Here is a 12,266-nt window from a genome sequence, read left to right on the forward strand (position 1 = left end):
TGAAGCCCAGGCAGAGGATCTGTCAGCCCCCCGAGGAGTGTGCACTGTCTGTGTGCCTGCCTCTTTGTCTCCAACTGATGGAACCTACAGGAAGAATTCCTCGAGCCCCCTCCTGCAGAGTCAGCTGGCATCTCTGGGCCCAGCTGCCCGCTGTCATGGCAACAGGCTCAGCTACAGCTTTCCAGTCAGGGGACCAGGGAGTCCAGGAGAGACCAACCACAGCCAAGTGGGAGGGGCCCTGGGTGGAGGCATCTCTGCCTTGAGGCTCCAGGTCCCAACCTACTCAGGCTGGCTTGCTGAGGCCACCTACCTCCCCATTCTGCCATTTGGGAGCTGCCCCGTCCCCTCCCAACATGCTTTCTCTCTCTGGGCCAGAAAGGACAGGCTGTTGGTCTGTTTATTTGCTTTCACCCCAGGCCTTGAAAAGAGCACAGGATGGTGTTGGAAGACCAGGGCTCAAGATCTGGCTCAGCCAACATTTGGCTCTGTGACCTTAGGTAATAACTGCCTCTCTCTGAGCCTCTGAGGGAAGGGTCATTGCTTACTGAAGTCTGCGCCATCCCTGGATAGCAGGGTGGCTGTTTCCAGCCCATCTGCTTGTCCTTTGTCCTCGATAGCTCTGCAATTCCCTTCTAGAACTGACATCCTGAATGCATTTCTGATTCCTCTGCTAACTTGCTGTGTGACTCTGCACAGTCGTTTCTCTTCTCTGGGCCTTAGACTTGTCCTTCCTGCCCTGGCTTCTCTCAAGATCTACCATGTGGATTACACAGACTCATGGATCTGAATAAAGTTTCTTTTTTTTTTCTTTTTGGAGATGGAGTTTTGCTCTGTTGCCCAGGCTGAAGTGCAGTGGTGTGATCTCAGCTCCTTGCAACCTCTGCTCCCCGGGTTCAAGAAAATTGCTTGAGGCAGTCCCAGTGCCTCAGCCTCCCAAGTAGCTGGGATTACAGGCGCCAGCCACCATGCCCAGCTAAGTTTTGTATTTTTTTTTTTTTTTTTAGTAGAGACGGGGTTTCACCATGTCAGCCAGGCTGGTCTCAAATGCCTGACCTCAAGTCATCCACCCACCTCAGTCTCCCAGTGCTGAGATTACAGGCATGAGCCATGGCACCCAGCCTGAATGCACTTTCCAAAGGAGAAGAGAGCGATACAAGGGGGGCTCTCATGGTCTGGATCCCCTCACCCACCCACCTCCCAACCACAGCAAGCCACTCACTCCGGATCTGCTTCTTGATCTCCTTGGAGGGGTCCAGCCAGTTCTAAAAGAAAAGATAGAGATCTTCAGAGGGAAGATGCAGCAAAGGACCTGACTGGGCTGGGGACAGAACTATCCTGAGGTGGCCAGTCAACAGCCCCTCATGGGGAACACACTTCCTTGTCTAAACCTCTTGGTCCATTTTCCTTGGGACTAGGGGGTGAGGGGAATGGGGCTGGGGTTTACCACCAGCCTTGGACCCAGTGCCCTGGAGCCACCACAGCCCTGAGACAGGTCCAGTGAGCAAGTAATGTAGCTGCAGGGAGCCTGGCAGGAGGGAGGAAACTCAAGCAGAGCTTCCCAAGGGTAGGGAAGAGGGTCTGGCAGGGAGCTCCTCGCTGCCCCCAGCAACACTAGCAGCCTAACCAGGGCCCTGCAAATACCCATCTGGAGGTGACCTGTGCGTCACCAAGAAATGGCTGAGACAGAGAACCGAGAGTGGATAGGGCTGGCTGAACCTTGGGGACATGCAAACAGAAGATGCCTAATGATCTGAGCACTAGTGGAAGCCATGGGATGTGGCCAGGATTACAGGGGCTTAACAGAAGAGGAGGCCCTGCCCCGCTCCCCAGCCCAGGTACCTTCTGGCTGTCGGCATCACAGAAGGTCAGGCCGAAGTAGTCCTTCTCCAGGAGGTTGAGGTGCTCACAGACCAGGTCAAACAGCACCTGGCCCCGGCCATGTTTCTAAGGAGGCAATCAGAGTGGCTGTGAGGCTGCAGCACACCCCGAGGTGGAGCTGGGAGATACCCTAGGCTCCACCAGGACAACTCGGAAACCCCAAGGGCCTTCAGCATCTGCACAGGAATGCAGCGCTCCTGCCACCTATTTGGCTCCACCCTCTGAGTCCTCAGGGATGCTGGGGGTGACAACAATGCCCAGTTCCTTGATGGCCTTCTTCCAAGTTCTGCTGGGGCTTTCTAGACCTTGAGCTTGCTTAGGGAGAAGCTGGAGTGGAGGGTATGGGAAGTGACTGCTTTCTCCTTCCTTTGTAGTGATTAAGAGAAGGAGACTAACTTAGACCCAAGGAGCAGAAAACCAAGTCCTAAGCTTTGGGCGTGAGAGGAAGAGAAGAAGCCCCTGGAATATGACAGAAGCAGGCAGGGGGAGAAGGGGAAGGTCTGGGACTCAGGGTCCCAGTGTGACCCTCCCTTCCTGGGCTCCTCCCCTTCACTGAGTGGAATCCAAGGCAGCACAGGCTAGCCTACCACTCCCTTCTCCACAGCCAGTGAGGTTTCACAGAGGCTCACAGGGCCTCCCTCAGCTTCTGCTGGAAGCAGCATTGACAGAGCAGGGTAGGTTCCTCCCACTCCTGTATAGCTAGGCTTGGGGCTCTCTGAACCACCATTCAGAGTGACGAGGCCCAGAACCCAGCTGGGCACTCCAAACCCACAGGGATGAAGATGATCACCAATAAGGGGATCATAGGGCAGGGGAACAGGAGGCAGTCACCACCCAAAGAGGTAGGGACTCTAGAGAGGGAGTGAGGCCCCTGTAAAGTCTGGCTGGGCCCTCAGGACCAAGCCTGACTAGGAATTCCTGCACCTGGAGATCATCAGAGAAAGAGGACCTGGCCTTAGCCAAACCCTTTATGCACTTCTAGGGCAGGCAGAAATGGCATCTTGGGGCCCATTAAGGTAGGAGAGAGGACATAGAAGACAGCCGCTTCTTTTGTCCCAGGAGCAGGGAAAGTGAAATCTTTCTATAGAAAAAATACATACACAGCTAGGCACAGTAGCTCATGCCTGTAATCCCAGCACTTTGGGAGACCAAGGCGGGTGGATCACTTAAGGCCAGGAGTTCAAGATCAGCCTGGGCAACATGGCAAAACCCCGTCTCTACTAAAAATACAAAAATTAGCCAGGTGTGGTGATGGGCGCCTGTAATCCCAGCTATTCAGGAGGCTGAGGCAGGAGAACCGCTTGAACCTGAGTGGTGGAGGTTGCAGTGAGCTGAGACAGCATCACTGCACTCCAGCCTGGGCAACACAGCAAGACTCTGTCTCAAAAAGACAAAAAAAAAAAAAAAAAAAAAAAAAAAAAAAAAAAAAAAAAATTAAAAAAATAAATAAATAAAAGAAAGAAGAAAGAAAGAAAGAAAGAGAGAGAGAGATAAAAGTATCAAAACAAAAAAAAAACCTGTAGAGAAGAGGGACTCAGCCTCCCAGGGCTCAGGAGTAAGTCACATCCCTAAAACCTGGGCTTAGGGGAGAAAAGGAGGCAGCTCCTGTAAATCTCAGTTGCAAGGACACCTTCTGAGCCCTTTCACACATGCAGAGGAGGGCCAGAGACGCTGTCTTGGCAGGGGTAGAGCCTCTAACTCACAGAGGTGGCAATCGAGACCTCAGAATTAAGGTGAGAGTCAGAACCTATACAGGAAAAGGAGACCTAAACACGGGGCCTGGAGGGCCAACCCCAGAAGGAGGCGTCTGCTGTGTCACCACCATGGGGCAGGGCCATCCCACAGGGTTTCTACACAGCCCGGGTGACATCCTCCCAGTGGGCCGCCTCCCTATGACTGGGTGACGGGCTTCCCATAGAACCTCAGGTGACTAGTTTGTCCTGGAGACTTGAGATGGTTCCCTGGACAGGGATATTCACTAGGAAGGGAGAACCCCTCTCTCCACCCAGTGTAGAAAAATGATTCTAATGGAAATTACTCTCCTGGGTGAATAGGAGGGCCCAGCTCCTAGGTCTACTGGGATGTAGATCAGCCCTTACATGCTGGCATCCTTGCCAAGATACAGTCACCCTTCCCCTGGTGCCAGCCCTGTGCCTCATCTAATTCTATTTGCAATCATAACCACTCTCTTCAGGCTTTGGTGCCACCATCTGTACAAAGGAGCTCTGAGCCAGGTCATCTCTTTGGACACTGCAGCCGGTCCAGGACTCCTCTGGTTTGGCCCAGGTTGGGTACACACAGGAGCCTGCCCTGGACCTGAGACCGGTCAACCGCGGACGGGACATATGGCGCGGAGTACTCCCCTACCTCCACCTCACACTCATACTCCGAGGCATCAAGCAGAGTGACCCGGCAGACGGCACTCTTGTATTTCTTGGCAATCTTCTGAGGTGACTTCTGGGCCTTGCTGGGCGTGGTCCTCTCCGACAGGCCGTCGGCCTCACTGTAGTCCTTCTCCTCCATGTCTAGGCTCTGCAGGACCAAGCAAGGGAAGAGTTTGCTCAGTGAGTTTTAAGCCATGGCCTTTCATATAAATAAGAAGCAATATGGAGGCAGCTGGGTCCAAGACAGACCCCTGAATGAGAGTTACTGTTCTCTGAGACCCACAGGGCAACCGGGACCTATGGCTGGTGTGCACAGGAGGAGAGCCAGGGCTGCCATGCAGTGAGAGGTCCCCGTCTTCCCTGCAGGCTACTGCTGCCATAGGCATCCTCTGAGGCAGGGGCATCCCATGAAACCAAAGCCGGTGGCCAGCGCTGCCCTGTCTCTCTCCTAGAGCAGCGCACGAGTCATCACAGCATCCATCTGGTCTCCTCCTTTCTGTTCATCACTGGATCTAGCAGGAGGCTGGGAGCTGTGTACTGAGCTAAAGGAGAGAAGGAAGGCCAGAGACCTGCCCCCCGCCCTGATCCTAACTCCACTGCCGACTCCCTTGGTGATCTTGGCCTATTCCCTGCCCTCTCCAGGCCTGTCATGAATTAAGGAAGGTGTGAATTACATGACGAGGTGAGTCCCTTGTAGCTTTAGGGCAATGGGTTTTGCTCTGGGGTCACGTGGGGCTGGCCAAGCTAGAACAGACATGTTCGGATATAGGAAAAGAAATGGAAAGAACTCAGGCTTCAAAATCAGATCTAGATTTGACTTCAGCTCTGTCACTTTATGGCAATGTGACTTTGGGTAACTCACTTTATCCTGCTGGTGCTCAGTTTCCTCAAGGGTAAAATGGGGTAGTTACTCTTTAGTTTGAGAGAAAAAAATTTTTAAATGACCACAATGGGCCCAGTGTGGTGGCTCACACCTGTAATCCCAGCACTTTGGTAGGCCAAGGCAGGAGGATCACTTGAGCCCAGGAGTTTGAGACCAGCCTGGACAGCATAGTGAGACCTTGTCTCTACTGAAGGACCTTGTTTCTACTGAAAGTTAAAAAAAAAATGATGGCCGGGCACAGTGGCTCACGCCTGTAATCCCAGCACTTTGGGAGGCCGAGGCGGGTGGATCACCTGAGTTCAGGAGTTCAAGACTAGCCTGGTCAATATGGTGAAACTCTGTCTCTAATAAAAATACAACAATTAGCCAGACATGGGGGTACACGCCTATAATCCCAGCTACTAAGGAGGCTGAAGCAGGAGAATCGCTTGAACCTGGGTAGTGGAGGGTGCAGTGAGCCAAGATGGCGCCACTGCGCTCCAGCCTGGGTGAAAGAGTGAGACTCCAACTCAAAAACTAAATAAATAAATAAAGTTTAAAAAGTCAGCCAGGTGTGGTGGTGCATGCCTGTAGTCCCTGTTACTCAGGAGGCTGAGGCACAAGGATTGCTTGAGCCTGGGAGATTGAGGCTGCACTACAGCCTGGGCAACACAGCGAGATCTGTCTCAAGAAAGAAAATAAAATGACTCCGATGCTCCCAGGACAGTGCTCGGCATGTAACGGGTCACTAATAAATCTTAGTTTCTTTCTTTCCTCCCTCCTGAAAAAATACTGGGGCTCTAAGAACTGGACCTGGAGGACAGTCTGGACAAGAAAGGGATGTCCATGCTCTCAGGCACACACCTGTTCAGCAGGCTGCGTGTCCTGCTGGGGAAGATGCTTCTCATTGGAGTTGGCCTCTGGGTGGCTGTGGCCTGCGGGGGTCACAGGGGTGGTCACAGCGGCGGCAGCCTCAGGCTGCTGTGGGGTCTCCTCCTGAGCTTTCTTCACCTCAGAGTCGGGGCCTGTTTCTGTTGTCATGGTGACCAGCACGCCTGCATTGACATGACGGAAAACATTGGACAGGGAGGGACAGCAATGGTGTGACAGCAAGAGGGGCAGGAACCACACGCAGAGAGAGACAGATGGAGGCAAAGAGACAAAGAGTCATAGGGTGAAGGGAGGAGGGAGGGAGAGACAGCAGAAGTGGGGATGGGGGAGAGTCATGGGAGGTGAGGGGTTAGTGGCTGAGGTCACAGGCACCCTGCCACCCTGTGTCTGCAGCTCCTCAGTGACCCTAATCTCTGGCCCTTGCTAGGGATGATGAGTCCTTCCAAGGAGCTCTACTCTGCCAGGAGCACACGGGGCAGCCAGTGATCGCGTCCAGGCAGGGTCCAAGCCAGGCTGTCTCTCCAGCCACCTCACCTGGTACTTGGTTGCCCGTCAGAAAAGCTGGATGCACAGAATTTAACCAAAAGAGCCCTGGGTTCCAGACCCTTCTAGTGCTGAATCTGGGCACACCTCTTCATGCCCCAAGCTTCAATAATTCCTGCACTGCTAGCTTCACAGAATGTATCCAAAAAGAGAATGACAGGAAGAAACTTAAAACAACAAAACAAAACAAAAAATTGCGCAGCCCTAACGATGTAAAAGTAAAAAAAAAAAAAAAAAAAACCAGGCTCAGGCCCTGAGTTGGCCACAAATGTGGCAGTCACTTCACCTCTCTGGGATTCATCCAAAAAGTGAACAACATAGAGAAATACTCTCTGGGATGAACTATTCTTGTCATTTTCCCCTTTTAGCAGTAAATGAGATTTCAGAGAGTCAAGGACCCATTGCCTAGCTATTCTGCTGGAATAAGCAAGTTAACGAGAGAGAAAGAGAAAGAGAGAGAGAGAATGGCATGGTCTCATTTTTATATTTGAAAAACAAAGCAGGCCAGGCGTGGTGGTTTATGCCTGTAATCCCAGCACTTTGGAAGGCCAAGGAGGGCGGATCACCTGAGGTCGGGAGTTTGAGACAACCTGGCCAACATGGTGAAACCTTGTCTCTACTAAAAATACAAAACTTAGCCCAGCGTGGTGGTACACATCTGTAATCCCAGCTACTTGGGAGGCTGAGGCAGGAGGATCACTTGAACCTGGGAGGTGGAGGTTGCAGTGAGCCAAGAGTGCACCATTGCACTCAGCCTGGGCAATAGAGCGAGACTCCATCTCCAAAAAAAAAAAAAAGAAAAACAAAACAGTAACCTCAACAACATATGTTTGTGTTTGCACACATTTAGTAAAAGGTCTGAAAGGATACTCACCAAATTGTTAAGAGAGGTTGGTAAGGCAGAAGTGGGTAAAGGAAAACGAAAGAGATCCCTGGGAACAAGGTGACATAAGAGAGAAAACTTCACTTTCACTTTATATGCTTTGGAACTACTTTTATCTTTCAAAATATACATATGTAGGCCAGGCGCAGTGGCTCATGCCTATACTCCCAGAACTTTGGGAGGCCGAGGCGGGCGGATCACCTGATGTCAGGAGTTTGAAACTAGCCTGGCCAACATGGTGAAACCCCATCTCTACTAAATATACAAAAATTAGCCGGTGTGGTCACACACGTCTGAAATCCCAGCTACTCAGGAGGCTGAAGCAAGAGAATCACTTGAACCCAGGAGGCCGATGTTGCAGTGAGCCACTGCACTCCAGCCTGGGTGACGGAGTGAGACTCCATCTCAAAATAAAATAAAATATAAATAAATAAATAAATAAAATACACATAGGCATTTTTTAACTCACAAGTTAGCTTTTTAAAAAGGTTCGGTAGGGGAGGGGGCATCAAATGCAACCATTCCTGCCCCCAATCAACAGAGCCTCAAAGAAAACTTTAAAGCTAAAACCAGGAAAATAGAGAGAAATGAGCAGGAACCCTCCTCCTGAGTCCAGGCCCTTCCTCTAAATCTATCATATTACATGAGAGAGATTCAGGCTAGACCTGGCAGGCCCTCTCCCCTGCACCATCCATTGTGGGAGGCCTCTGATAGACAGACAGACAGACAGACAGATAGACACAGCATCCACCCTGGGCCAGCCACATGCTCCAGATCCCCTGCCCGACACTTTTTTCATTTTTCAGTTTTTCTCCCTACATCTCAATGGGCATCAGCTCGGCCCAAAGCCAAGAGCACTGGACAGAAAGACAGGGACCCTGAGCACCCCAAGCACCCCACTCAGTCACAGGAGAGCTCCAGGGCCCTGAACATCCTCAGCACCCCCACACACAGTGAATGACAGGGGAAAGGCTTTGTAGGCTGAGGCTTAGAGTACAAATGAGAGGATTTGCTGGTATTGATGCTGCTGTTAAGAAGTAAGAGGAGGAAGAAAGGAAGGCCTGGGTCCCCATCGCCTCCTCCCCACCCAGAAACGCTTTCCACTCAAGCCACTACTCTATGCTTTATGGGTATAACTTAAAGCCACAGTTGGATAAAGGCTCTCTGTCACTTATGGGACAATGAGTGCTGACTCCAGGCCAGGATACAAAGCAACGAGAGCTGCCCTAGGGGAGCCCACAGCCTTGGAAGGGCCCACATGATACCTGTGCGCCAGGCTCAGGATCTTTTCTGAGCCTGCACTTAAGGATACTGGTCATGTCAGATAAGGCCAATAGGCAAGAACCCTTAAAATAACTGCCTGCTTAATTTTGCTTACAAATTTAAAAAAAAAAAAGCACCCACAGATTCATCTGTGTGTTTTCTGCTGTGAGATGCAGAATCTACATGACCCCTCGTGGGCCCAGGCAGCCGGGAGACACTTCCACTCCTCCCTTTCAGATGGCCTCAATCTGATTTCAGCTCATACTCTCGGAACTTTTCCCGAGCCTGAGGGTTCTTGAAATAGCCAGGAAAGCAACCTTACATAAATATCCCAGTCTCAGTCTTCCTCTGCCTGGGTCTCCAGCAGAGCCTGCTGGCAGCAAACGGCTGGCCCTCCCAGAACCACAGACGAGAGGAGCTGGATGCCTTTTGAGATAATTCATTCTACTCCTCTTCCTTTACAGGTGAGACTCCTTTACAGTTGAGCAAAAAAGATTTGAGTGATGGTCATTTCCTCAGACAGGTTTCCCTGATTCCTCCACCCACTCTCCTCCCTCCCCAGCCCCTGGAAATCCCAGATCCTAACGCTAGGTCTGCTTTCTCTCCACTGTACTTGGCTAACTTAAGCAAACCCCAACAGAACCCCCCCAAAGGAGAAAGCACTCAGGCTCAGGCTGAATGCCAAGGATGCAGCAGGAGCCACCTCTGCATTCCATGGCCAGAGGCTAGTGAGATAAATGATAGCTCATCCACTCTAGAAAGTTAAAAAAAAAAAGTAAACAATCATGGAAAATATTTTAGTAAAAAGGCATGATACACAACAGTTTGTACAGATTGACCCTATTTTAATGAATACACATGCACAGATATGGAAAATTCAGCAAAGCATTAACCATAGTTATTTCTGGGTGGCAGGAAGACAGATTATTATTTTTTCTTCATTCTGTTTAACTGTAGTTCTTGGTTTTGCTACTATACTTGGAGATTCCTTGAATGGGTTTAAGTTAGAGGTCAAAAAAGAAATGTTTCTCGTGCACATGGCTTGGTATGACAGTATGAGAAAGAGAAAAGGTCTGTTTAAACCCTTTAAAAATTTATAAATCAAAAATAACATGTTTTAAAAAAAATCTAGGATGAAATCTTAATTTCACAAATCCAGAGACAACAGCACGGTTCTCTCACTAGGCCACAGAAAGGGAGCCAAGGGCCTGGCCTGGCTTCTGACATAGCCCGCCATGTGGGCATGGTTCCCTCCAGGCCCAGGTGGGAAGACTGATGGAGACTGCTGTGCAGCTAGGCCAGGCCAGGCACCGTAGTGGCCCCTGGAGGGAGGCACGTGATGCTTCTCTAGGAGCTGGCTGCAATGTGGGAGGAGGATGCTCACCCAGGAAATGGCTAAACACTCCAGAAGGAGACGATCTAGATTTGTCATGTATGTTTCAGCGTCTCAGCAGAGTCTGGGGACCTGGTGATCTGGACTGTAGCCTGGAGTTCCCAAAGGATGCCTCTAGGGTGGGGAATGAATGTGGAATTGGGTGTTGAAAAAGGGAGCCATTTAGACAGGAGATGCAGGGAGGGCATCTGAGCTGAGTCACCATGTGGGCAGGTGCCCAGAGATGGGAACAAGGGGACTAGGCAGGGGACAGACAGGAGACCTTGACATCCTGGCACTTCAGAGTGAGAAGCCTATAAAGGTGAGCACTGGCCAGGCGTGGTGGCTCATGCCTGTAATCCCAGCACTTTGAGAGGCAGAGGTGGGAGGATCACAAGGTCAGGAGATCAAGACCATCCAGGTCAACATGGTGAATACAAAAAATTAGCCAGGCATGGTGGCGCACACCTGTAGTTCCAGCTACTCAGGAGACTGAGGTAGGGGAATTGCTTGAACCTGGGTGGCAGAGGTTGCAGTGACCCTAGATCAGGCCACTGAACTCCAGCTTAGTGACAGAGGAAGATTCTGTCTCAAAAAAAAAAAAAAAGGGCAGGGTGGGGTAAGCACCAAACAGCCTGGAAGGAGGGGCTGGTTGGAGCTCAGGAGGAGTGACAGGGCTGGGAGGGTGCAGGCAGCCTTGCAAGAGTCAGGAGCATCTCTGTGCCGGAGAAGGATGGGATTCCCATCACTGAGTGCTCCTGCCAGCCAGGCCCAGGGCTAGAGACATCACACAGTCATTCATGGACCTCTTGCAGGGAGGTAGGGTAGGCAGCCTGGTGGCTCAGTGGTTCACAGGACAGGCTTTGGAGTCAGGCAGACCCAGACCCAAAGCCTAGTGCCAATGCTTGCTCGCTCTGTGACCTTGGACAAGTGATTTCACTTTTCTGTGCCTAAGTTACGTCTTCTATAAAACAGAGACACTCCTCCCTCCCTCTCAGGACAGTGAAGGAGAGTTAGGAAAATAACACAGAGAAAGCAGTTAGCATGGTATGCACCCAATAAAACAAGCCTGAGAGGTAGGGACTATAATTACCAGCAGTAATGGGAAGCTATAGTGAGGAGGGGCCTAAGAACGGGAGTTCAGAAGCATCCACCCACAACGAACGGAGAAAGAGATGTTTTTAAGAGACAGAGGCCAGCAGGGCCAGACTGATGACACTAACATATGAAAGGCCTAATGCACAGGATTAGAAAAGAGAAAAGTCAGTCAGAGAAGTAAATGCTGACAGCGCCATACTTGCTCTCTGTCTGGGGGAAAGGGGCCCAGTGAGGCCAGGGATGCTCGTCTGGGCTGAGTTGGGGCTGGCCCAGCGGGCTGTCAGCATCTGACGCTCTTCAACATCGCAACCACCCTCTGGCTCCTCTAGCTCACCTTCCAGGGGCACTCAGCAGCCTTCTCATCTGTGGCTCTTTATCTGGGTGGCCTGCAGGGAGAGGGTGTCCTAGCCCAGATGAGGCAATATCCACTCAGTCTGACAGTAAACCATGCCTTAAAAATGAATCAACTGGTATCTGCTTTATACATCAGGCCCTCTAACAAGGGTTAGCATGAGTCAGCACCTCTGAGTAGTAATTTGGATTTGCTCTTTTTCTCCATCACTATTGCAACTGCCTAAATCTAAGCCACTATTAGCTTGTTCCAGGAGAGCTGTCCCAGCCTGTTTCATGGTCTCCCTGTGACCACTTGGGCCCTCCTAGACTTTATTATCCACAAAGCAGCCGTGAGAATCTTTCCAAAATTCTCAATGGACACCCTCTTTAATTTTTTTTACTTTTTATTTATTTATTCTACTTTTTTTAGATAGAGTTTCGCTCTTGGTGCCCAGGCTGGAGTGCAATGGTGTGATCTCGGCTCACTGCAACCTCTGCCTCCTGGGTTCAAGGAATTCTCCTGCTTCAGTCTCCCAAGTAGCTGGAATTACAGGCATGTGCTACCACGCCTGGATAATTTTTGTACTTTTAGTAGAGACAGGGTTTCTCCATGTTGGCTAGGCTGGTCTTGAACTCCCAACCTCAAGTATCTGCCCACCTCAGCCTCCCAAAGTGCCGTGAGTCACAGCGCCTGGCCCACCCTCTTTATTTTTTTAGTTTTGAAAATGGAGTCTCACTCTATGGCCCAGGCTGGAGTGC

At 50.9% G+C, this 12,266-nt stretch overlaps 1 protein-coding gene across 23 annotated transcripts in view; it reads right to left on the reverse strand.

Annotated features, from left to right (window-relative positions):
* The window catches only part of EPB41L1 (erythrocyte membrane protein band 4.1 like 1), a 145,314-nt gene that overhangs the window by 54,011 nt on the left and 79,037 nt on the right, over positions 1–12,266 (reverse strand). For all 23 annotated transcript variants that reach the window (XM_032295069.1, XM_032295075.1, XM_032295056.1 and 20 more), the window contains 4 exons: positions 5,989–6,179; positions 4,246–4,410; positions 1,840–1,944; positions 1,220–1,262 (listed from right to left, as the gene is read on the reverse strand). In XM_032295069.1, coding sequence (XP_032150960.1) covers positions 1,220–1,262; positions 1,840–1,944; positions 4,246–4,410; positions 5,989–6,165 — 490 coding nt within the window. In that variant the 5' untranslated portion in view covers positions 6,166–6,179. The remainder of the gene's footprint in view (positions 1–1,219; positions 1,263–1,839; positions 1,945–4,245; positions 4,411–5,988; positions 6,180–12,266) is intronic.

This window comes from Sapajus apella, unplaced genomic scaffold, assembly GCF_009761245.1.
Source record: "Sapajus apella isolate SASKATOON/1434 unplaced genomic scaffold, GSC_monkey_1.0 scaffold33, whole genome shotgun sequence".
NCBI classification, from domain to species: domain Eukaryota; kingdom Metazoa; phylum Chordata; class Mammalia; order Primates; family Cebidae; genus Sapajus; species Sapajus apella.